The 26290-nt window shown below is 47.6% G+C and overlaps 2 protein-coding genes across 2 annotated transcripts; one reads left to right on the top strand and one right to left on the bottom strand.

Annotated features, from left to right (window-relative positions):
* Nucleotides 1–1292: 1292 nt before the first annotated feature.
* LOC309354574 (sesquipedalian-1-like) lies at nt 1293–3198 on the top strand. The gene is made up of 2 exons (XM_081884798.1): nt 1293–1539; nt 2377–3198. Exon 2 carries the CDS (start codon nt 2390–2392, stop codon nt 3008–3010), a length of 621 nt encoding a protein of 206 aa, XP_081740924.1. The 5' UTR covers nt 1293–1539; nt 2377–2389; the 3' UTR covers nt 3011–3198.
* A 1699-nt stretch (nt 3199–4897) lies between these two features.
* On the bottom strand, nt 4898–22397 carry TBC1D10B (TBC1 domain family member 10B). The gene is made up of 9 exons (XM_081884742.1): nt 21353–22397; nt 15834–15933; nt 15608–15715; nt 15360–15466; nt 14644–14758; nt 13222–13287; nt 9978–10167; nt 9329–9483; nt 4898–8304 (listed from the first exon to the last, which is right to left on the bottom strand). Exons 1-9 carry the CDS (start codon nt 22222–22224, stop codon nt 7600–7602), a joined length of 2418 nt encoding a protein of 805 aa, XP_081740868.1. The 5' UTR covers nt 22225–22397; the 3' UTR covers nt 4898–7599.
* Between the last annotated feature and the right edge of the window lie 3893 nt (nt 22398–26290).

Below are 26290 nucleotides of genomic sequence, written 5' to 3'. Positions count from 1 at the left end.
TGCGCCAGGGCGCCGGCCTCTCAGGGGCACCCCAGCGAGTGGGGGAGCTGTGCGGCTTTGCCGGTGGCCTCCCCTTTCCTTGCACACCCGCCAGCTGTGCCCCGCCAACCATAAGGCTGGCAGGCATGCAGCTTCCCTCCCAAGCCTCCTCGAGAGGAGAGAGATCATCGCAGAGGCTTGGGGAAATGTCGGCAACTCTGGGAAATGGGGGGGGGGGGAGGCAGAGGGATCTTTCCACCACAGCGCAGGTTATGCTTAAGACAGCCCTGCAGGCCAGGGTGGTATACAGACTTACTCCCAGCTATTCCAAGCTGCTGGGATAGCTCAGTTGCCAAAGCATGAGACTCTTAATCTCAGGGTTGATATTGGGACAAAGGATTCCTGCACTGCAGAGGTTGGTCTATGACCCTCATAGTCCCCAGACACAGGCATTAGAAAATAAATATAACATGGCAGTGTTGCCCTCCCTCCTAAAACAAAACGGAGGGAACCATCATCAAGGAAAGCCACAACTTTTCCTCAGCTGCCTTTCCTCACTATTAGGTGGTGATAATTAAAAGTGGAGGGACATTCAACCCCAACAAGTCAAATGAGACTGTAAAGATCCCTTGCCAGGGAGCATCCAGCTACTCGAGTCTTTGGGGTTCCACCCTTTGAGAATTATTGACCCAATAATTATACTCTCGTAGCCCTTCCACTTGGCTTATTAAATACAGAGTTGATGCTGGGCCTCTCACAGATGAATGACGGGCTGAAATGCAACGGATCCATCTCCAAGGAAAAGTTTTAAAACAGAGTCCAAGAGTAAGCAGAGAGAGAATACAACTTGCTCATCAAAAGCCTAATGAGGAAAGAAAAAATCTTTGTAATACATCTAAAGACTGCAAGAGATGAAAATTGCTGGTTTCCCCCAGCAGTGCCTTTACTGACAATACCTGATCCCTAGAAACCACCATATTTTCTTAACTAATGATGGACAAGTAAGTATATGATATTCCAGGGTGGGTGCATGGGGGGCGGGACAGGCAAGCTCAGAAAAGGGGGCACTTTATGGGGAACTGTAGCAACTAGAACTTAGATCCCAACGATTGAGATTCCTGCATTGCAGGGGGGTTGGACAAGATGAGCCTCCGGCCCCTTCCAACAGTTCTATTATCCTACCCTCCATTCCTCACAGCTATTTCTTCCTGAAACGAATCCATTCTAAGTCAACTCTCTTTAGGACCAGAGAGAACTTTCCTTTGAGGTTAAGTTTCAGTAATTGGTTGTGGGTTCCTTACTTCCTCTTTCTAGTTGCTTGTTCTTCTTGATCTTGGGAGAGAAATTGTGGGTGGGGAAAGCAAGGGACCACGATCAAAGGGGAGGCAAGCTTCTCCCATAGCTACCTTCTCTTCCTGGATCAAGTGACTTGTGAATCGCCAGGTGAGCTGTAGTCCCGCCCCTTCACCTGGGAAATGTTTCCTCTAGAAGAGTGGAAGAAGGAGAAACTGCCATGAAGGAAAAACAAAAGGGGGAACTCAGACGCATCTGACACCAAAGGTAAGGGCATTCAGGGGAGTTCGTTTCCCTTTTTTACAATATCCTCATGTTTGCTTGGGGCACTTGCTATAGTTACATTTATTTCAAGACAAACTGGGGAGGTTCTTGCTCCTTCCCTCTCACTCCAGTTCTTCTCCAGCTTCCCCCCTTTCCCAGAATTTTCTTTAATTATGCATAGATTCGTCCTCTCCTTTTTTCTTCTGGCGCCCTTCATCCTATCGTTTCGTTACTTTTCTTCCTTCACCACCTTTTGTCCTCACTCCTTCTAAAACCATTATTTCAATTTGTTTATCTGTCCTGTTATGCTTGCACAATTGGTTTGCTCCTTCATTGAGTTATTTCCACTTTTGTTGCAACACCCTACTCTAGATCCTGTTCAGTTTTCTTAAAAATAAAATAAAAAATCCATCCCAAATTAGAATCTCTCCCAGCTGGATAAGCACCACACATTTAAAGCAAACCAATAATCCTGGCAACTGGTTTACCCGCAGGGAACTATACTTCCCAGCACCTTTAACCAGCTACATTTCCTAGGATTCTTTCTATTTCGGTGTGTGTGTGTGTGCTTTAAATGTAAGATGTGTACACAAACAGAGATCTTTCATCTCCCCTTCAAAAACATGATCCCATTTCTCATGTGCTTTGCTTCATTTTTTCTTATTCCCTTTCACCCCATCCCTAAGTTATTCCACACTCTCCCTCATTTCTCTCCTTTTTTTCACCTCCCCCCCCCCATTCTATATCTGGGCCCATTATCACCTGTACTTTCCTGACATGCCCACCTGTTTCATTCACCGCCACCAGTTGTCCATCATTATTTCACCCCTCATTTTTCAGGGTTCTGTCCGCCATGAAACTCCACCTCTCCAGTGCTCTCGCATCTTCCCACCTGAGGCATCTCCCAGACCGGCAGGGATTGCTGTACAAGAAGAGCATCCGCACAGCCTCCTACCGGCCATGCTGGTGCGAGCTCTGGGGCAATATCCTCTTCTGCCGAGACCAATCGGGAGATCGGGGTCCTCTCCGGCTCATCATCCTGGAAGGCTGCACCGTGGAGCTGCAGGAGTCTGCATCTGAACCGCACACCTTTGAGATTTCCTACCCCAATGGTGTACCTGGCGCCCGATCCTACAAAATGGCGGCCGAGAGCCAAGAAACCATGGAGGGTTGGGTGCGAGCTCTCAGTACGGCAGGCTTCTGTTACCTCCGAGCTTTGGTGACGGAGCTGGAGGGACAGTTTCAGATGTTGAAGCACCAGCAACCTCCCAAATGTGAAGGACAACCGAGACACTTGGCAAGAGACTTGAAACACCCCACTACAAAACCAGCGGTGGAAGCTGGTCCCTTCAACATGGGTTTTGTCCAGCTCCACCAGCAATTTGGAGAAGATATTGTGAGGCTGAGGCGGAAGTGGCAGGAGAAGCAAGTCAAGCAGCAGCCAGAGAATGAGTCCTTGATTGATTTTGATTAGGGCAATTCAGGCCATACCAAACGTTTGGACCGTGCCTTTGGGTAGTCTAGAATCTATGAAGTTTCAGGCAAGAAAGTCATGCAGAGCCAGTATCTGATTAATGCCTTTGAAACATATGTCAGCACATTGACATTGATTTTTACACGCTACAAGAGATTTTAATAAATGTGTATTTTTAAACAAAGAAACCTACCAGCCTTGAGAATTGCTTTGTTTACCATAGTAGCAGCTGCCATACCTGATATAGTGAGAAAGGAGGTTGGGTAATGGTATATTTTGGTGAGCGCTTATTGTGGATGGAGTCTTCAGCTGTGCCAACCTCCTGAGTGTGGAATCAAAACCGTTCGCCAAAGTGAAAGCTTGGCTTCTTTGCCATTATTTGGTCCAGCCCATCCATTCAGTGGTGTGATGAAAACAGTACTGGCCTACTCTCTGGTCTTTGACTGGTGGGTCAGGACCATAGCTGTCAACTTTCAGATTTGAAAATAAGGGATCAGCAGCCTCGAAAAGAAGGGATCAGCAGCCTCACCTGTCCCGGGGAAAGTCTACGGGATATCTAACAATCCGGGATAGCAGCAGGAAACGGCGCTGGAATAAGGGAATTTCCTGCAATAAGGGAATTTCCACACACAGATCAACAACGAAGATTCAAGAGAGCCAGGGCAGTGGCTGGTTGGGTGGGGGACGGTATTCAAATCTCCATTCCACCATGAAGTCCACTAAAGTAACCATTGTCCAAGCTCTGTCTCAGCCCCACATATTATGCAGGACTACCCCAAGTATGTCATCCATAAGTTTCTTGGAGAAAGGTTGCAATATGTGGCAAACATATTGGTCTTAAAACTACCAACAGCCTCCCCCAATCATGGCAGAATTGAGAGGGACGTCAAAAGTCAGAGTTTTGGGACAGAGGATATTTGACCCGGCAGCTGATGCTGGAATACATCTTCCCATCATCCCTTACTGTGGACAGTGCAAAGTGGAGCTGATGAGAGCTGGAATCCAACAACATCTGGAGATTCCTCTTCCCTGATCAAGGTCCCCCTACAGAATTCATGTTGGCAAGCTAGTAAAATGTGGGCTAGATGGCGCTACCATGACATGAGTTGTAGCTAGTGAGGGATTGCATCCAAGGAGTGCTCATCAGTGGCTCCTGGTCAACCTTAAAGAGAAAATGTCCTATCTGCACTTATCTTTTAAGTACTATGGTGATATCACTTCAAAGAGTCCTCTCTTCTCCTCAAAGGATCCTGTAGTTTGTTTTAGCATAATGAGAGTTGTTAGAAGACCCCTATTCCCCTCACAGAGCTACAATTCCCAGAGTCCCCTGGGAAAAGGGGTTGGTCATTAAACCACTGTGAGAATGGTAGCTCTGTGAGGGGAATAGGGACCTCTTAAAAATTCTCAGTATCCTTACCAGACTACAAGTTCCAGAATTCTTTGTGAGGAAGACATGACTTTTTAAAGCTGTATGGCACTGCTTTAAACGTATAGTTCAGATGGAGCCAAAGTGACAAGCTGGGTGCTATACAGTTGTGTTTGGGCCCAGTGTTGTTCAACAATAAATGATTTGATGAACGCTGGGGGAGGGGGAGGTACTCATTAAATCTGCAGATGACACTAAACTGTGAGAGATAACCAATGCCCTAGAAGACAGAGATTATCTTGAGACCTGGGCCAAAACTCACAGAATGAAATTTCAACAGAGATAAATGTGAAGCTCTGTGTTTAGGCAGGAATTAAATCAGATTCACAGGTAGCACCCACACACTGCATGTACCCTTCAGCAAAGAAAACTTTCCCCCTACTCCAAGGATGCAGATACTCTAATCCCCCGAAGACAGCCCAAACCATCAAAAATCAATGAAGACGCTTGACAAACTGGACTGTCATTTTGTTTCGTTAACATTTTTAAACAAAGCAATGAGGGGAAAATCCAGTAAGAACGAGGCACGAACAAAAAGAAAGACATTATTAACAAGGAGGACATTAAAGAGATGTCAGCTGTAAACTTCCAATTTTCTTCTCTTCCTGATTAGCAGTGGTGGTAAAAAAAAAACTAATAAAAAATTAAAAGGCAAGGGGAGAAAATGAATTCCTAATTTTTCCAGTGTCTGTCCCATTAAATAAGAGCACAAGGTCAAAAAAAAAATAACCTCAAGGTTCTGTATACATAATTACAATACTGAAACATATATATAATATATGTGTTATAGAGAAAAGTTATATACAGAAATGAGGATGGACTAATGGAGCTTTTTCGCTGGCTTGTAGATGGGATCGTGGAGTCTAGAAGCTGCCATTTAGGGCAGGCGTGTTCTGGGAAGTGAGATTCTGAAACAGGCTCATGATTTTCAAGCTATTCACAACTGCAGAAAAATGTGACCTAAGGCGGAGAGCGATGCTGCGGAAGGCGAAAGCAGAAGGGGCAACAGGGAGTTATGAAGATGCACAAGTCCAAAGTTGCCCAAATCCATTCAGTCCACTTCCAACCCAGCCCGACCTCCAAGGCAGCAAGAGTTCTCTCTCCCTGTTGCAGAGACCCTTCTTCCCACAACATTTCTAAAATTCTGACCCGCACAGGCTCTGCTAAGGTACTGTAGATATCCGCATCCCAGGTCTTGCTAAGCTGCATGGAATAAAAGCCAAGGATCTGACCGGCTGCGTTGTGCACCGCTATCAAAGGAAGGCCTAGCTAGCTAATGCCAGTGTGTAGGGACGTTAAAAGGGTTTGTGGTTGCATAACGAAAACACATCGAGAAAAATCATTCGAGTTACAGTATTTTAAAGGAACCAATTTGCTTTCCGCTGAGGGACAGAGGAATAAAGCATGCAACTTGGGGGCATGTACTATATTAACCAACTAAAAGCATTTTAAAACCTGTTTTAAACCGCCGTGCCTCAAATTTTATGAAGGGACTGTGGGGGTTGAAAATATGAAAGCATTCTCAGCCTGTTCCCCAAATGACAATTCCTTTACCTGACCCTAGACCAGCCTTCTTCCTGCTGCTGGTCTCTCGATAAATGTTAGGGTACTGTACCGCCTCTGACTGCCATGCTGGGCTGGGGATCATGGGAGTTTTCATACCAAACACCTGGGAACTTGGGAAAGGGCTCTTCAAGAGAGCCCAGAGAAGTCAAAACTAATGGTCCACTGGATTAAACGTGTTGTGGAGACGCGTCCTTTGTATCCAGCAAATGACTGGTGCTGGGTGTATGCTAATAAAACAAGGGCAAAGATTTCCAAATATGTTGTTAAAGGACTGATATGGGTACCGGTGCTTGGAGAGGAACAGTGTACAACACAGTCCCGTCCCCCACCTTGTTGGCAGAAGCTCCCTAGAAACCTGGCTGCTTCCCTCACTGTCTGGAGGCAGCAAATGGGAATGTTTGTGCCAGAAGGTAAATACTGAAGGACAAGAAATTGCTGAAGAGCAAAAACCTTTCTCAAGTGCATATCACCAAAGGGGGAAGGGGGAATCTCAACATACGGCCCCCTCTCTGCTCCAATCTCTTTTCTCCTTTCTGCTCAAGAAATCTCAACAGACACATATAGGCACCAACTTTTTTTTTCCTGACCACTGCTAAGAAATCTTTGCATAGGAGCAGCCAAATGGCTGAGTTTCTGGGTAGCAGGGTAGCCAGATCCCCACCCCCAATACACGTACACATACACACACTCAGACTCGCATTCACAGAAAGGCTTCCTGTCTCAATTCACGGTATGCGAGGGAGCAATCCAACAGGTTCAGCTTTCCTCTTTGCTGCAGACCCATGTGGGCTAAAGCCACCATGATTAAATTTCAGGCTGCCATGCGGCTTTCAAAGAATAGAGACACCGCCAGCAAATAAGGCAACTATTGTAGCCTGTGGGTAACCATGCATGGGGGCCAGGTAGCCAAAGGAAGGAGGGATTTCTTATATGGGAGACAGTCAAGTCTGGGGTGGAGCCGAGGGAAATATATATATATAGCAATGTTATGAGGGCCAACCCACAATGGAAGAAACATTTGTTAATATATTGGTGGGAAGACAATACCTTGTTCTCGAAACCAGCCTCTCTGGAGGTGGTTTTGTAAGCCTGGAGTGGTTAAATAGCTTTAAGGAGAGAGGATTCTATATACAGTACTTGAAATTGGGGTGTCAGGAGTTATTATTATTAATAATATGGTTACCTCCTCGGTTAAGATTCCCAACCTTTCGGTAGGGGAGCGGAGTGATGCAGCTGCTCCTGTCGGTTGCGACAAAAACAGCAGCGGGCGGCCATTTTCCGTAGCCACGCAGAGCACAGCCGCCATCTTGTTTTGGCCCTATTCATGAAAGAGAGGGGAAAGGGAGGGGGAAGGGAGCCACATCCACCTCAGGCACGCAAAGGGAGGTAAAAACATGGACCTCCGTTAAATATTCCACTACCCAACCGCGGCCCTAAGTTGTGTGGTTCAGTGCATGGCAGCTATCCCTCGCCTTGGCACAGCTCCTCCTGCCCTCTGGGTCCCCCTACCACAACAAGTCTCTGGGTGGCAGCCACCACCTTGGTCCTTGGCTGACGGGAGGGAGTCGTCGGGGCCCATGTGGCCCCCCAGCCCTACTCAAAAGTGTGTGCTTTGTACCACGGACGCCCCTGAGGTTCCCCCCTCCTTCCCCTCCTCAGCGGGCGGCGGAGGGGCTGACTTGGGTTCCTTTTTCCTCAACGACAACTTCCTCTCCTTCTTTAGCTTGGCCTCCTCTTTGGCTCGCTCCCTCTGCTGCTTCTTCTCCCGCTCCTTCTCCTGCTTCTCCCGTTCCTTCTGCAGCTTCCGCTCACGCTCCTTCTCCTGCTTCTGCCGCTCCTTCTCCAGCTTCTCCTGCCTCTCGCGCTCCTTCTCTTTCCGCCTCTCCTCCTTGCTGCTGCCGCCCGCTTTTCTGGGGGGCCCTCCGAGCGGCATGTTGTTCCCGGTCGGGGACGGCAAGGCCGGGTGGAGGCCTTCGGACACCACCACCTGGCTCTGGGCGGCGGGAGGAGCCGGAGTGGGGACAGCCGACACGGCCAAGGAGCCCACCGTGTGCGCTGGGGAGAAGGAGGGGCCGCTGGTACTGCCAATGGCAACCCTCTGCCGCAATCCGGTGAGGCTCAAAAGGCTGGCGCTGGCGCTCAAGGGCGGGTTCATGCGGTGGCTTTCCTCGTGGATGGCCCGCGAGCCATGCAACCGGCGGGAGGGCTTGTACTGGAGCTCTCCCCGCGTCTCCCGCCATTTCTTCAGCTGTGTGGCGTTCTCCCGCTCCACAAGGGCTTCCGTCACCGGGAGGTTAATCACCTGGGCAAGGGGCGGACGGGGGACGGACAAAAGAAGCACAAGAGGAATAGCCACGTGGCATCTTTCACCAATGTCCGCCACACTTCCACCCCGGTCTCAGCAGCCCCCTCGTAGGTGTAACATCTCCCGGCCCACACAAAACAAAGGCAGGGCCTGGGCAAGGCTACGTCACAGCTGCAATGGAAACCACTTGCCATGTGGAGTTCCTGGTTTCTTCCCTCTGTGGTTTCTCTCTCTCTCACTTTCAAATCAGCCTGGGCAAGCAGAGGAAGGCTGCTTAACCTTTTCCGCTGTGGTCCAATCAACTTCCACCATGCCACTTTATAATCTGCATTTGGGGGGATTCCAGGATCCGGGACTTCACCCACGTGCAGGCGAAAAAGGGCCTGGTGGAGGGCGATTAGGTACTGACAAACATGAAGGGGAAGGGTTAGGCAGAACCTCCCCGTTTGCCCTTCCTCCACTTCCAGCTCACAGCCTGCCCAGGCAGATTTTGGTAGTGTGTGTGTGGGGGGGGGGGGGAAACAAAACCATTTTAAAAGTTGAGGGAGAAGCAGCCTTCCCACCCTCCCAAATACCTGAACTCCATGTAATTTGTCACTGGAAGCATGTGATTAGCAGATTTCTTACAGCACTTTCCACCAAATCTGGAGACAGTCTACTTTTATTAGCTCATTTAAGCTCCCTTCCTCAATTATCTTACTTTAGGATTTTGAGTGCATTTGTATCTTCAGTTCATGTTTATTTGAATAAATATGGACACTGTGGATCGTCCCTTCTTTAAATCTGATATCCCTTTGATAATTTGCATTCTCTACACCAGAGGAGGGCAGATTTGCAGATCATCTAGAAATCAAACAATTGACCCCAATCTGCCTTCTGCCTTCCCCTGCCCTGTGCATCCTGACTACTTTCCCAACTGGCTTTCTGCCTGACGGATATCATGCAGTAACTCATCCTTGGTGCAGAATCCAAGGCTCCTTGTTCTCCGCTTAGAACTCTGCCCTTACGACCTGTTTCTCACCTCCTGGACAAGGAAGTTCTCTTGCATGGTATCAACAGGCAGGTTCCTTAGTTTCTCCATCGTCTCGTACATGCCTTGGCAGGAGCGCAGCTTGTCTACTGAGCCCAGCGTGTTCCGGAGCAGCACTAGGCCCACACGGAAGATTATCTTCACCCCTGCAAGTGCGAGAGAAGAATCACTCAGGGGTTGGGGGTGTGGGGGGAGGAAGGAGCATGACACATCGTATGACATGCACTCCCAAACTCGGCCTTCCAGATGCTTTGGGACTACAATTCCCATCATCCTTGACCACTGGTCCTGTTAGCTAGGGATGATGGGAGTTGTAGTCCCAAAACATCTGGAGGGCCGCAGAGGAATCTGGAGGAATCCCATCATCCTCTGCGAGATGGTGATAAGCGTTTTAAAAAAGGAGACTACACAAGTGGAGTTTGTAACAACCAAGTAAGCAAGGGCTCAGGAGTTCAGTGATGGAAAGGAAGTGCAAAAGAAAAGCCAAAGGAGAGAATCCAATTTATAGCAGAAAGTGCCGTTGTTCTTGTATCTTTCCCTCCTGACTGGTGTAACGGGGGTGGGATGCAGACACTATGTAATCAAGACACCCAAGGCCTGGCAGAGAGAAAGCGGTTGGGGACCAAGGAAGGAGCCTCACCTTCACAGAAGAACATGTCCCAGACGCGCAGCACAGAGCACCAGGGCAAGGTCCGGGAGAAGATGCACATGAACCACTCCGTCATGTACAAGATGGGGTCGACCTTGTACCTTTTCAGGTGGCGGTAGGCAATGGGAGACGCTCGCCGCAGCAGGGCAAAGAAGATCTCCCCGTCCAGCTGAATCGCCTCCTGCGCAGGAAGCACAAGAAACCTCTGGGATGAGAGGAGCACTGGGAGGAAGGGGAATCACCAACCCTGTATTTCCCCTCCCCACTACTTTCACCTTTCTCCTTTTAACTGTATCTTGCTGTGCCAGCCCAAAGGAGGGCCTGTGGGAGTGGTTGGGTGCAGGAATATCAAGGTGGATAAAAATAATTGAAAATCATGGGGGGGGGGTTATTTAAATTGGATTTTTTAAATTTAAATTTATTTAAATTGGATTTTTAAAATTAATTGCTTTTGGAGGAAAAATCTTTCTAAAGATAGTTTTCTATTTAAGTTACATTAGAGTCCAGAGGCTATTCATCAGGCAATAAGGATTTGTTTTAAGTTTTTCATGCGTGCTAAAACTCAGTCTAAGGTGGGTGGTTTTTTTAAAAAACCGTTTAACCACATCAGTTAACAAACATGGATACTTATGCTATAATGTTATTGTTTAGTAAAAAAAATGTTTAAATTGTTATTAAGGAAATGATTTTCTTCTTCTAATAAAGTGCAGCAGAAAAGTTGTCCAAATATAACCAGTTAATTTATTAAACCTCACAATAATTTCATAATTATCTGTCAACGTATTTCTAATAGTATAACCAAATCAGTAATTTTTGATATAACTGTAAAAAACTACTCTGAAAATTTATTATTCCAAAAATGAAACCTTCATCTGGTTGTAAATATTAAGATCATACCAGCAAGAATGAGTCTTTTTGTAAAAAAAATGTGATTTAAATCAAGTCTTACTAACTAGAGATTTAAATCAAAGCTTACTGACTAGTGATTTAAATCGTGCTATAAATCGATTTGACTTAAATCAAATCCACCCTGAGGAATACCAAAGAAGGATGTAAAAGATCCCAGAGTGCTTTAATAAAAGGTGTAGACTTCAGCAAATCAGCTAGTCAGGTCTCCCAGCCTTTACAGATGCAGACACGGCAGGAAGGAGATGGCTTGTCCACACCCAAGCAATGGTTTATACAACCTTTATACACAAAGCAGCATTTGTCACTCTGGCCATGACTTCCCATCGTGGCTCCATCATGGCAAATACCAAAATCTCACAGACAGTTCCCCTTTCTGGGCTCAGAACCCAGAACCCCAAGCCCACAGATAATGAAGCCAATTAGCCTGTATCAAAGCAAATGAATATATACGTACAGTGGTACCTCGCAAGACGAATGCCTCGTAAGACGAAAAACCCGCAAGACGAAAGAGTTTTTCGTTTTTTGAGTTGCTTCGCAAGACAAATTTCCCTATGGGCTTGCTTCGCAAGACGAAAACATCTTGCAAGTTTGTCTCCTTTTTATTTTCTATGCATTCCTATTGGAATCCGTGCTTCGCAAGACGAAAAATTCGCAAGACGGAAAAACTCGCAGAACGAATTAATTTCGTCTTGCGAGGCACCTCTGTATATGAGCTCACTGCTGCTACAACAACTACCAATTATTTGCGGGATTATCTTGACTACCAAGATGATGTCTGCAGAGCTTCTGGAACAGTTCACCTTTGATTCAACACACATGGGAGAACAAAGAAGCTAAAAAGCAGCTTGAGAAGCCTGATTTCAGACCCTGAAAGTAGTTGTCAGTTCTGAGAGCAAAAGAGAAATACAGAGGGACAGGAAAGTCAGAGACAGTACCTAGGCAGGCCTGAAGTGGTCCCACGGACCACAGCTTAAGGCTGAATTGCCATCTTTTTAATGGATAAAGGTTCTGTGACTAATGGCAGAAATAAAGGCAGAAATAAAGCTTCCCCCAGCATGAAACGAACATAGGAAGCTGCCTTTACATGAGCCCATCTGGCTTAGTACTGCCTACAGTAAGTTGCCAGGATTCAAGCAGGGGTTCCTCCCAGCCCCACCTGGAGATACCAGGGGATTGTACCTGGGAGAGAAGGTGTTCTGCCACCAAGTCTGTTGATTTTTGCCTGCTTGGCAGTTGCTTCAAGGCACAGTCTCTGTCCATATAAAACAGGGATGGGGAATCTTTGGCCCCCCAGATGCTGTTGGAGATCCAGTTCCCATCAGCACCAGTCAACATGGCCAATGGTCAGAAGAGATGGGAGATGTAGTCCAACAGCAAGCCAGAGCACCTGGGGTTAGTCACCCCTGCTCTAGTGGGATGGGGTAACATACATACAGTTAGCCACTGATTCCTCTCTTTAGCTCTGTTGTTCATATGAAAGGTTGACTTGATTTAATTCACTTTTAACTCTCTTTTACCCTGATATTTTTTCCACTGTGGGCCCACTTTTAAGCAGCCACCTGGTTTAAAGAAATGTGTCGCTTAATTGCACACATTTTTAAAAAGCAACTATCCCTGCATATATATGCAGCTGAATAAAATTTTTTAAAAAACAGTTCCAAAGGGGAAAGGGCATCTTTCCTTTGTTTCGAGAGGATGCACACACATCACGACAGGCAAGATCACAGAAGTCGTATTTCCACCATTGAAGGGAACGCCTCTTCTAAAACGGCACTCACTGCCCAGTTATAATTATAATTCAGCCCATTATGGGCTGGGAAAAGAAGAAGTCGGCAACTTGAGCCCAAGGCCAGCTCACTCTCCGGACCAGTCATCCGTGGTGGCAGGGGGTGGGAGGGCAAGTTTCCAGGTCTGACTGGAGGGAGGATGAAGGGAGAAGTGAAACAGGTTGGAAAACAAACCTTTTAAAAAGCTAGTCCAATAACTGGCCCTAACAGAGAAATGAAAGTGAGGAAAGAGCAGCCAGGTGTATAATTATGTGTGTCGCTGCTGCTGCTGCTGCTGCTGCTGCTGCATGTTACCAGACTACAAGCCTCCCGTCCTTTCCCAGGAGGGCAAGTCTCATTCCTCTCCAGAAAAGCAGAGCATAGGAAGATACTGGGCAGTTCTTGCAGGACACTGCTAAGCAATGAAGTAGTAGTGGGAGGAAACGTCTATTCATTAGAGTGTTTTTTTGAAGAGTGCAGAAGACATTTCCCCATAAAGAAGCCCTGTGGAAATGCCCGGGGCCTACTGCCCTTCCTCACAGGACCACAGCCATACTCACCAGTCCAGCGCTGTAATAGCCAGGGAGGTATTTCTCACAGATTTGCACCAGGCACCAGAAAGCTTGCTGAAGAGACAGAGAAACAGAAACTCTCAACACTGATAATCTGGGCAGTCATACCCTCCAGGCTAAAGCAGTCCTTCCACTAGTTCACAGCCCAATTGCTTGCAATAAACCCCTACTAGTGCATTCAGGAAGGACAGACCAGAGAGTTACCTCCTCTGTTCTGGCTGCCATATTTCCTTTGCAGTGCTGTGCAGTTGGCACACAAGCAACCAACGTCCAAAAAGAAGAACAAAGGAAGTTGCATTATTACATTGGTCTATCTAGCATAGCATTATCTATGCTGACCGGCAGTGGCTCTTCATGGCTGCAGGAAGGGAATATTTCCCAGGCCTACCTTGAGGAGTCAAGGATTGAACCTGCGACCTTCTGCATGCAAAGCAGATGCTCAGCTGCTGAGCTACAGCCCTTGACTTCCAGTGGAGTCATGGCACCACCGATGGATTGCTGTGGGCCTTATAAATTCTGCTGAAATACCATGGCTATAGTTCTACATTGGGCAATGTTTGCAGCTAAGGGTGTTGAGAACTGGCCTGAGACTAAGGAACAGGGCTGAAAAGTGGCAGGTTGCCAGAGAGAGAGAGAGAGGGTTGAGGAGAGAGTGCCCAACAGACTCTTATCTCCTGGTAGACATGTCTTGAGGGCCCATGCGCAGTCATAAAGATTGTTGTAATACTAGAATTTGAGTTTGGAGGCTCTGAGACATCTGTTTGGTTTGGTGATTAAAATGCTGCGCAAGGACCTGGGAGACCAGGGTTCAAATCCCTACACAGCCGGGTGACCTCGGCCTGGCAGTCATCAGCTCTCGGCCTAGCCTACTTGTTGTGAGGATAAAACGAGGAGTGGGGGGAAGCCTGCCCATCAGCCTGAGCTCCTTGGGGAAAAGAAGGGATGTGAATGTAATAATCAATTTAAAAAAACAAACCCACTGCACATGCTCAGTGTCATATAGAAAAAAGGCTGCAGCTAAGAACAGCACGCTGGGCTAGACGAGCCTCTGGTCTGACCAAGCAGGGCTCTTCTTAGGTGTCCCTGAGAGCATGGAGCAAGGTGCCGGCTCCCCCTGCCCACTGCTTCAGCAGCACAAAGAACAGTTTCTAGCAGAGAAGGAACCACTGGGTAGGCCTGGTGTAAAAGACCCTCTCATTACCAACACCAAGAACCCAAGAGTTTTGGAGTCAGGATGCTCTCCACCCTCCCACTTTTCCTGCTGATGATTCTTCCCAGCATATACAAACTTCAGCTCCTCCCAAACCTCATCCACCACATCCCATTCTTTTCTTTTTTCAGAGAACCCACATTCTCAAGGTGTCCGCTGTCCCTCCCTCTGCCACACAATGTCATGAAGGAGCTCCTCACCTCTGCAGGCATATGCATCAGCAAAACCGCGGCCACTGGGGCCTGTGCCTGGCAGTAGCCTTCTTCTGGCCGGTAGATGGTGTAGGCCTTCAGAATGCGGTAGAGGTCCTGCTGCCTGTGACGGAAGAGAAGGGTGATGACCAGGGATCCAGAACCCCTCTCCTAGCCTTGAAGGGGCATCAGATTCAAAATGGGACCCAGTAGGCTCAGGGAAGGGTTGGAAGGTGTGACGTAGGTCTTTGGCCTCTAGGCAGTGCCATTGCTAACCCAAGACTAGGCCACAAATAAAGGCTGGGCCTCCAATGGAGGCTCAAGGTTTCCAAAGCACAGGCTGTAATGCTCCTGGGACAGGCAAAGGAGAGGTGGAAGTCATGAGTGTCTGACTACCAATGGGCTGTGCTACTTCGGGTAGGAGATGGAAGGGATGCAGGAGAAGGAAGAATGCTGGAACCTGAGTGAGTGCTGACAGTCTTTCCCAACCTGGTGGGCTACAACTCTCATCATCTGCACCCAGCACAGGGAGCTGGAGAGGAAGGGATAAAGAAACACCTCTAAGGCTCCTTAGAGGGCAAATTGTTCAAGTACACAGGGTGGAAGTGCAATCCTAAGAGTCAGAGGTGCACAAGAGAAGCATGGAGACCTCCCAAACCTAGATGACACTCATTCTGGCCAATGTAGCAAAACCATTCCCTGCCACCCGTCTTCCGTTCTCTCACCCGTGGCCTCCCCGAGCTGCAAACATCTCGTGGAAAGGGAATTGCCTGTGCAGGTCTTTTTCAATCACATCTAGCCATTTGGGATCTCCAGGCTGGCGTTCCAATTCCTAAGAAAAAAAGCAGACAAGAAACAAAACAAAATGGAGAGGGAGAAAGGCTGAAAACTTGTTCTCTCTTCTTTTCCCAACAGAGAGCCTGACGTCACCCTCCCATCAGCATAGCAGCCAAGGCAAGGTATTTGGAAATACCTCAAATTTCCCTGGATTTTGATCCAGAAGCTCCTTGCTGTTTGAGAGAAGTTGCCATGCTTTGGCACGGAGAGAAGAGGGGATCCCCTTCCGGCAGCGCAATTTCACCTGCAAATGAGATGGAGGAATTAATAAATTCAGTAAGAAAGGGAAGCTCAGATCCCAGCTGGAGTCTTTCCTTCTACACAGTCGGGAAGGTGGTACTCAGAAGCTGATCCCTGCTTACCTTTTGGAATCTGCGTGACAGCCATTTGTCCCAGTGGGAAAACATGTCCAGCCATTTGAGTTCCCTCTGTCTGGCCACGTCTACTGGGATGGCACTTTCACTGCAGGGAAAGAAGAAGAAGAAAGGATAAGGAAGCAGATACTGAGCAAGGGAGAAAAAGGTTGTCAGTTCTACTCAGTGCCAAGTGAGTTTCATACATGCCTATTATGCTCATTTTGCAAGAAGTACACAACATTCATGGAAAGAGCTAAAGGGCTATGCAATATACTGGTACCCTCAGCCTCTTGGCCAGCTTCTGAACTTTCAAAAGGACACAACTACAAATTCCTTTTTTGGAAAATGCAGATTATGCAGCTGCACTGGGGAGGTGGGACCACTGGGACGGCACCAAACTCCCCCAGCCCAGTGTCCTTCTCTTGCTCCCCAGCTTCATGGTCCCTGCGAGTCCCCCTCTTCCAGACCCTTCTAGGAAAAGGGATTGGCAGGACAAGCCCCCCCCCCCAGGCAGGTAACAAACACTTTCTGAGCCAGCCACCCTCTACTTGTTACCCTAAACATACCATCTTTGTTAATTTCTACTCAACACATGGGAAAATCCTAGACTGAGCTTTCCTTCCGTCAAACTCATTGCTCTTGGTTTGTGGCCACCAAGGAGATGGTGGGAGGGCATTGAGAAATGGAGCAGTTTCCTCCTGCGTAACCTGAGAAAATGTTACAGGGTAAGGTTCCAGTCAGAGTGTCTGTGGTTTCCCACTATCCATTCCTGCCTCCGGGCTCACCAACCGTGCACTACATGACTACAAGCACATGCAAGATTCACAATGTATTCAGCTTTACTCGCTCCTCCCCCACAAAAGAAAACTTCAAAGAGTATCCGGGGAGAACTCCAATAAGCATGAATGAAAGTAAGAAGCCCTTCAGCTAGTCGTGATGTGATTCACAGTTAACAGGCAATTCAAGCTTGTTCTCTTTTTTTAAAATACATTTTCAAAATATAAACACACAAAATAAATAAAGAAAGAAAAAAAGACAACTCAAGCTTGTCCTTTTAGGGGGGGGGGGCGAGAAGAGTGAGGTGCCTAATTTCCACCCCTTACCCCGCATCAGTTTCAGCCAAGAGGCTTCCACCCCTTACCCCGCATCAGTTTCAGCCAAGAGGCCTTAGGGAAGGCGAACATACAGAAGGATCTGGGCAGGGCTCCCTTTAACAGAACCCAGCGAGAAACAGGAAGTGTGGTTTGCCAAACAGGAAGTGGTGGGGCTGCTTAATTGAAAAAAGCCAGGGAAGGAGTTTGGTGGGGAAGGAACAGCAGTTTTCTCCCACGGCCACACCCATCGGAGGAAACCAGTGGCTGGTGCTTTTGTGGGGCTCCACTTCTCTGCAAGGCAACCTACAAGACTCCAGCACTATAAGGCTTTAGCCCATGCACAGAGAAACCAGGGACCTCCACTCACTTCCTACAGCGCATTGGGGTGGGTGCAGACGTAGGCTTAGCCCCATGCCCCATTTCTATCCTGGTCTTCCTTCCATGCAACTTAGAGCAGCACATGTGGGGTTTATTTGAGCTTCACAACAATTGTGTGAGTGACTTGTTCAAGGTCACCCAGGGGAGCGTTGTGGCTGAGCAGCAGTTTGAACCAGAGCTGCCTACACACCCAGGACTCAAGCCATGAGTCAAAAGCTCTACTTCGCCCCAAAATCCGCTAGAGGAACCTGCATTTCATAGCCTAAGACAAATCAAAAGAGATATATTTTAACCAATGTGGATAAGGCAGGGAAGAAAACCAAACACAAAACAACAAATCCTGAATACAGGCTCGGCTCAGCTCCCAATATCTCAGGTTCCATTTTTTCCTGCTCTAACTCTGTTGGCTGCCGATACCTACAGTTCTGTTTCTATTGACTGCTGTTTACTTTGTCAGTCGTTCTTCCTCAATAACTGGCTTTCCTTACAGGTTCCAGCATCGGCCAAAAGATGACAGAAGGTGGTACAGATGGCTGAGCAGGAACAGCAGCTTATCCGCATCCAATAAGAGAAACTTCAGGCAATTGGTCCCACACCCGCCAAGCAAAGAAAGCAACCCCCCAGGCTGCTGCCACCCACATGCATTCGCCAGCTGAAACAAAACAACACCCCACTAATCCTTCACACAGACATGCCTGGTTAGGAACTCATATTCTGCAAACGAACAAGCTGACTGTCAGCAGACTGCAAAACCAGCAGGAATTTGCACTTGTCAGAACTATCAACTAAAAAGGGCATTCCACAACTGAAATCAATCCTGCAAATTAGGACTGCCAGCATAAACTAGTTTTCATATTTAATTTGCATCTAACTTTTCTTGTGGGCAAAACTGGGACCTGTTTCTTCCTTGCATCTTGTAAGAGGACTTTAAAAATGGATCCAACACATTGCTGGAAATTCCAGCGATTAGACAGCTTACAACAGAACCCCCGTTTTCAGAAAGTGAATACTTCCAATTGCTAGAGACAAACAATAGGGAGAAAGCTGTCAGCACTACCTTGCCCTCTGGGGGTATTTGACCAGCCAGCTATTGGAAACAAAGGGCCTTAGGTGCTATGTAAAAAAGGATCTGGCCAAAGGCTCCTCTAGTTCAGCGTCCTATTCTCATAGTGGCCAAACAGATGCTTGTGGGAAGTCTAATATCATGCTGAAAAGTAGCAGGCGAGAAGAGGGCTGGCACCCAATGAGGTTTTCCTCATCAAACATGAGCTCAGCAGACTTCCTTTCTCTTTAAAAGAAAATTAAAATTCTTAGGATTAGGGGTGGCTGCCAAATCCTGTGTTAGTGGCTGTAACTACAGGTACGTCACTTTCTAAATACACACATACACAATGTTCCACATACCATACACACTATTCCACACTCCCATGTAGAAACCAGGGCAACCGGCGAGAGGCAATGCTCCCTCCTCCACACCCTTTAGTGGCACCTGATATGGGGCCTAGGTAAGTCTTTGAGCTAAAAGACCTCCCTAGACATCCATCAGTCAGTGGCACTTGGCATTACTATGCTCAGGAATCCAGGGATGTGAGACAAACTTCCACTGGGCTTAACTGCATGACTGAAGGCCACAGACAACTGCCGCTGTACAGTTACAGGTCCTGAAAGGTCAGCTTTTGAACCCACCCAGAATCTCCCAGCTTTTCAGGGCCAGAACAGGCAGCAAGTCTGGGTAGAGTGATACACTGGCATGGAAAGGAACACCTTCCAATAGATAACAACTCAAAAGCTCTTCAAAAGCAACAGCATGTCGGTCAGTCCACGCTGCACAAATCACCTGGGCACTAATTCCCTCTCTCTCTTTCCTCGCCCCATGTAGATGACAAACTGCTTTTAGAAGAAGCTGCTTGTAACTGAGGACTGGGGGAATGGTACTGTTAAGGAAACAAAAGCCAAGCACTCTTCCCAGAATATCCCTTCAACAGCCACAGCTGTATACACTTTATTGACAGTCTGAAGACAATTAAGAGCGCACAGGGTAAGTTGAATGTGGCCCACCCATCCCTGCATCTCATCTCCAGGAGGAGCAAGGAAGCGGTGTAAGAAACTCAGATATATAAGCTAAGTGCCAAATGGCATCTTAAACCTGGGTTGCAGTTGCCACAATGGTATGTCTAGGCACCATTCCCACCCACCCCCCAAAGACGTTTATTAGTATTATTATTAATTTCATTTCTATCCAGCTTTATATTTTAAAGAGAAAATCTCAAAGTGGTTTACGGCACATTAAAACATCAAATAAAACAAATTCAAACTTCAGGGAAAATATTTCATACCCTTCTCTAAGTGACATTTTGCTTTCCCCATATTTATTTACCTATTTAATTTATATAGCTGCCCAATAGCAGAAGTACTCTAGGAAGTCAGTGCAGTGTAATGGTTAAGAGTTTTGGGCTAGGACCTGGAAGATCAGGGTTCAAAACCCCACTCAATCAATGAAGCTTACTAGGTGACCTAGGGCCAGTCACAGCCTCTTAACCTACCTCACAGGGTTGTTATAGGGATTGAATGAGGAGGTGGGTGAACTATGTACTCCTTGGAGAAAAAGGCAAGATATAAATGCATTAAAGAAGCTGTTCTGCTTAGCTGCTTAAGAAAGGTGGAGGGGCCAGCCAGATGGAGATGTCAGTCGCCAACCTGGCATCCAGAGATCTCCATGTGGTCGCAACTGGGCCCATGTCAGTTGCAAAACATGTCTAGTGCCTACCTGGCTAATTTCTAACACTGCCAGAAAACAACAGGGCAGTAATCAGTCAATTCATCATCTCATTCCCTCCTAACTGTTAGAAGACTGACAAGTGAGCAGGTGATTGTTTCCTTTGGCTATAGTTAGCAAATACAGATGTAGAGATCCTATATGAAAATGTCTAACCTTTGACCTGCTCACATCCTGGGACAGTAAATTCCCTTAGCAACTTTGTCTCCCACCACACCACAAATGCATGGAATGGCCATTTAGAGGAGTTGGCAACTGGAGTAAGAGGCAAACCAAGGTTTTGAGGTATATAGAGTAATACACAACTGAAATATAATAGACGTGATAGTCTGAATTCACACTACTGAGACTAATGTTACAACAACACTTCCCGTGTTTGGGACAAAGACTGACTGGCATGCATGAAAGAAAGGTGGTCAGTCACAAAACAAAAGAGCATGTAGCATCCTTCCAGTAAAACAACACATCCAGAGAGATGGTTTGAATTTCAGGCCAATGAGGGTAACATTCAAGCTGAAGAGAAAAAACAGAGTTATGGGCAGAGATTAAATCCCAGTCATATTTGGATGGAGAAATGAGTCACTTGATCTAATTGAAGGATCATGCTGAAGAGATAGCTCTAGGGTTTAGGAAGACAATTAAGGCGGTTCCAAAACAGTCATGATCAGCAGCCCGCCCACCCCAATTCATACAACTGTTTTACAGAGCATCAGGAAGCCTCTGAACTCCACACTGTCCTCCTGGCCTAGAGAAGAATCCACGTATTTCACCTCTTTGGAAAAAGTGCTTTTTGTTCCTTTGCTGTATGCCAAGCACAGGATGATGAAGTAGGTTTAGAGGGGGGAAATAAGGATTTTTCTTAAAGAGGAATGACTGCACATTCTGTTCCAAACGTCAACCAATAAAACCAAAATCTCATATTCGCCAAAAGTCAAAGATTAGAGCAAGCACTCCCTAAACTAGTGAGATACCATTCACAAAGTCTGATGGACAAGCGATGCCTTAGGTTATACCTATGCTGTCAGGGTACCAATCTGGGCAAGGATCCCTCTCATCCCTAGGATTCTCCCCATAACCCAACTTTTCCAAGATGACAGCTTGCGCCCCCTTGGGGAAGAACATCATATATTCTTTTCCCAGCACCCTAGCCAGAGTTGGAATTGTGGTCATCACTGGATATCTTGCTGAACTTGTTTGTCCTGTATAAAAGACTAACATCTCCCCTCCCTCCCTTCCCCGCAGCATGGGAAACTCATCACCTTGGTGCCAATACTTACACTGAACCAACATATTGGCTGCCCCCTAGGAAGCCATATTTGTCGGTCCTGCGGTATGCCAATCCATTGATCTCAGAATCTGAACCCAGGGAGCTAGCATCATCAAGGAATCCAGAGCCGGGCAGTGATTCCATGGTGCCTGACATGAGGCTGACAGAATCCAAGTAGCTCAATGTGTCAGGAGCTGGAGGAGCCCTGGGTGCCGGGGTTCCGAGACTGGACTGGGAACCCATGTCCTGGGGCAGTTGTGGAGTGGAGAGATCGTGAGGCGCCAAGCCCTCTGGCGTGGTCGGTGGAGTCTTCTCGGGAGGAGTCGCGGGGCTAGGCGCTACCACTACCACTGTGGGCGATTCTGGTGGAACCGGGAGAGATTTCACCATGGTCTCTTTAGGCAAAGCCACAGCTGGCGACACCATCCCAACATCATCAGACGACGTTACAGACATTCCATTTACTGTTGCCACAGCTGGCACGGGATCCACCGAATTGGTCACAGGTACCGTCTCTGCGGAAGATTTGTCGCCCACTGGAATTACGTCCGTAGCTACGGCATCCGATGCCACCTGTGCAGGAAAGGCCATGGTCCCGTTATCGTTGGCCACAGCCATGAGAGACATCTCTACGGTGATCTTGGTTAAAGTTGCTTCTGTAGGAATGCAAGGTGCTGCTGTTGTAGCGCTGGTTGGCAGGTCTGCTTCCACGGCTTCCATTGTTACTGCATTGTCTGTTGCCAGGGGCGAAGCTGTTATGTTGTCTGCAGGCACCCCTACAGCCCCAGGAGCCGGGCTCACCTTCTTGAGGGCATGGAGCACTGAGTGAGGAGCATTATACCTCGGTGGGGGTGATGGGGGGTCCCCAGAACCAGTCTCCATAACAACAATGGCCCCCTCCCCCCCAACAGGGGGGGAATGCGGCCTAGTCACCCAGCCAAAGCCTGAGATGTGGTAAGGGGAGGGTGGGGAAGGAGAAGGAGGAAGCACAGAGCCTCGCGCTCCCCCCTGCCCTGGTAGTAGCAGCAGCAGTAGGAGAGGCAACCACCCCAGGCTGCGCGCGCATCTCCAGACAGCCTAGGCCGGAGTTCAGCCAATGAGAGTCAAGGAGGAAAAAGACTTTAGCCAATCACTGAAATGGAGCACAAGTGGAACAGAAAGGGGTGGGGAGGGCCTGGAGATGAGGGCGGGGTTCCTCGAAGGGCAAACCAATCGAATAGAGCGGGCTATGGTGCGCAGCCAATCCTTAAAGGGAAGTAGGAGATGTCGATCAAAATGAGGAAGGGCGGGGGAGTACTTGCCAATCAGAGACACAGACCAAAACCAGAAATCCGTTTTCTTAGCCGGGAGGCCGGCGAAGCTCAACCAATCGGGACAGAGCTGGCTAAGGTATTTGTAGGAAAGGGCGGGGGGAGAGGCGTGCTTAAAGAGCCCACCAGCCAACAGGAAGAAGAACCGGCAAGGATTGTCCAATCACCAGCGAGAGCGGAAATTAACCCTGCAAAGACGAACGCACGTGATGTTTATAGGCGGCTAACGGGGAAGTAAAAGCGGCGGCTGTCGTCAAATAAAGCGGCAGCCGAAGGTGTCAGTTTTTTTGAGTAGCGTGATCCTGAACCAATGGAACTCCAGGATGTGAAAAGGTGGGCGCGAACGTTTCTGACGTTGCCCAGCCCAGCGAAAGGCAAGAGACCTTTCTTGTCGGCTTGTGAGGTGTTACCAGAGTAGCCAATAAGAATGGTGTTTCGATTTTTAATTGACATTTCCCTAGGCCAGTCAGATTTAAAAATTGAGTTAGACAGGCGAGAGTCAGAGCCAACGACCAAGAACTAAATGAATTGTGGGGGCGGGGAAGACAGTGATTGATGGGGCTACGAGGGTTATGATTGGAGCCCAGATTGTCAAATGAAAGGCAAGGAGGGGTCCTAACGGGAATAGAATTTCAAGAGATGCTGCCTCGACCGGCCTTGTCAAGAACTTGACCAAAGTCCCAGCATCCTTTGCACTCACGTGATAGTTGTGCACGCTGTGCCGGCTTGAAACGCAGTGAGGTCACTCATTATTATTCTTAATTCGAATTGAAGCTGGTTTTGAGGGGAAGTGCATCGAAATACCTCACTGCATAAGACATGACAGGATAGGCATGGATTTGGACTGACTTCAAGAAAAGAATTGCTGCCCCTGTGGTGAGCCTGCATTCCTTGGAAAAGCACACTGGGCTGAAGGAGGCAGCTGGAAGCAACAGACACCCTTTCCCACTTTCGCTTTCAGCCTTTACACTGGATCTGACTTGTACCCAAATCCAAAGTGAGTGATCAAAAGTCCAGATGTGCCCTGAGGTCTGAAAATGTTGGCAACCCCTGATGTACTAGACGATGCGGGTGGCGCTGTGGTCTAAATCACTGCGCCTCTTGGGCTTGCCGATCAGAAGGTTGGCGGTTCGAATCCTCACGGCAGGGCGCTCTGTCCCAGCTTCTGCCAACCTAGCAGTTCAAAAGCACGCCAGTGCAAGCAGATAAATAGGTACCTCTGTGACGGGAAGGTAAACAGCATTTCCATGTGCTCTGGCTCCCGTCACGGTGTTCCGTTGTGCCTGAAGTGGTTTAGTCATGCTGGCCACATGACCTGGAAAGCCGTCTGTGGACAAACGCCAGCTCACTCGGGCAGAGAGCAAGATGAGTGCCGCAACCCCATAGTCGCCTTTGACTGGACTTAACTGTCCAGGGGTCTTTTACCGTTTACTAGAGGCAAGGATTCCCAGGTCTTAATCTGTGCTGGGAGCCTTTTTAAGCTGAATATAAAGCAGCCACCTACAAATTACAGTGGTACCTCAGGTTAAATACTTAATTCGTTCCGGAGGTCCGTACTTAACCTGAAACTGTTCTTAACCTGAAGCACCACTTAACCTGAAGCCTATTTAACCTGAAGCCTATGTAACCTGAGGTACCACTGTACTTTAAAAAGAGGAAATGCACCACAAAAAGAAGGCAAAGATTTACATTAAAATCTGCATATACTACTTTATAGCGAGAGATGCAAATTTAGGAAGTTTCATAATTTAAATACATGTCTGATGCATCTCACCATAGTGGGGAAGACTGACCAGGTGACCTGTGCTTTGTTCTTCAGGTGCTAACTGTTCATGAACAACTTCAAGAGCCCTCTTCTCCCTTCTTGGGCTTTTATATTTAAACTGGATTTTGAGCAGGCAGCCCTACAGAGGACTATTCTCTGCAAAGAAAGACACATGGGTACCTTATCTGACAAACAAGATAATTTTTTAAAAAAACAGATCAGTGTTGGTCTCCTCCCCACCATTTTTAATACAATCAGACTGATTTTAGATATGTACAGATTTACATTAACCCAGTTATAAAGTTTATCCTTTTTCCCTGGCAAGTTTCATTACCTTTCAACAGCTGTGTGCTAGGAAAGAATTCCACAGGCCACGGTATCAATTTCCACATTGTTAGGAAAAGCTGCACCAATTACAGGCAGGCCTTGCTGCTGTAAATTACAGGAGTCTTCAGGTGGCAGGTGTGCTCAAGGGAAGGGCTGTAGCTCAGTGGTAGAGCATGTGCTTTGCATTCAGAAGGTCCCAGGTTCAGTCCCCAGCATCTCTTGAGTCAGTCTGAGAAAAGACTTCCTGCCTCAAACCCTGGAGAGCTGCTGCCAATTCATGTGGATGACCCTGAGCTAGATGGCCCAAGAGTCTGGCTTGGAATAAGACTGCTTCTTACACCCCAGGGTGCCAGGACCCTTGCGCTTTATTTCCAGGCTGGAAGTACAGAAGGTATGACTCCAAGCTAACAGAATATCACCTTCCATTTTGGGTATGTGTCCAGGAGGAGGATGTGTCAGCTCAGCACGGATAGCTGCAAAAGGCCTTAGTAGGTCAGGTTACCCTGAGCTGAGCTGATGGGCTCTTCCCTTCTTGCACTTTTCTACACCTTAGCAAAAATGTCAATTCTCACCCTCCTCCCACCTGACCCACAGGTATGTCTCACTTAAATCTTCCCCTCTGCCACCTCCTTTTCTTTCTTATGTCTTTGTTCCTTCTCTCCGTGTTTTTCCGCGTATTTATGTCTCTCCCCTCGCGCCACCCCCATTTACCGCTCTCTCTTTCAGGACCCTTCCAGACTGTCATGTCTGTTGCATTCTGAAACACGTCATTGATGCAATAATTGCGTTAGCGATGAGTTTACATGACATGTTTCGGAATGCGAAAAACAAACCACCAGTCTGGAAAGGTCCCGAAAGAGAGAGGCAAATTCATACCCCAATCTGCTAGACAGTCTGCACACTATTCCACTGTATTAGTTTTGCAATGCTTCCTGAAAGAGACCTCATCATTGCCATCTGGGAGGGCTTTCTTGTGCTGTAGTGCAAAAAAGTGGGGCAAGCAACCTTCCATCCACCCTGGAATATTTGTGGTATGAAAAGTTACCCTTTTTGGCAGGAGTCTACAGGACACTCACTGATTGGAAAGAAAACAGCATGTCCGCTCCCAAATCTTTTGCAGGCATAAATAGTATTGAAAGTGGGATCATGCAGAACCTCCCCACTACCATTGTGAGCTCAAATAATCATGAATTTACAGTACAACTTTTAAAAAGACATCTGGAGAGGCTCTCTGTCTTTCTCATCCATGTGCACCTTTCTCAGGAATTGGGAAGATACTAGTGCTCTATCTCTGTATTCCATCACTTTGCTGCTGAGTTGTTCCTTTTCCTTACTTCATGCTGTGTTCTGCAAGTTTGCAGTGAGAGGTGGGAAGGTAACATTACATGGGCCTATGTCCCTACTGGTGTTGGAAATCTGGGCAATTATTCTGTCCACTTTTAAATCAGAAGGTCTCCATGGTCACCAATTTGTTGACAGGAGGGCTGCTAAGGAAGGGATCCCCCCTCCTAAAAAAAAACCTGTATCCAAGTTGTTTCTGTGGTTA

The sequence above is a fragment of the Podarcis melisellensis genome, assembly GCF_964234715.1.
Source record: "Podarcis melisellensis genome assembly, chromosome: 13".
Lineage (NCBI taxonomy): Eukaryota > Metazoa > Chordata > Lepidosauria > Squamata > Lacertidae > Podarcis > Podarcis melisellensis.
This window is presented reverse-complemented; position numbering and strand designations above follow the sequence as displayed.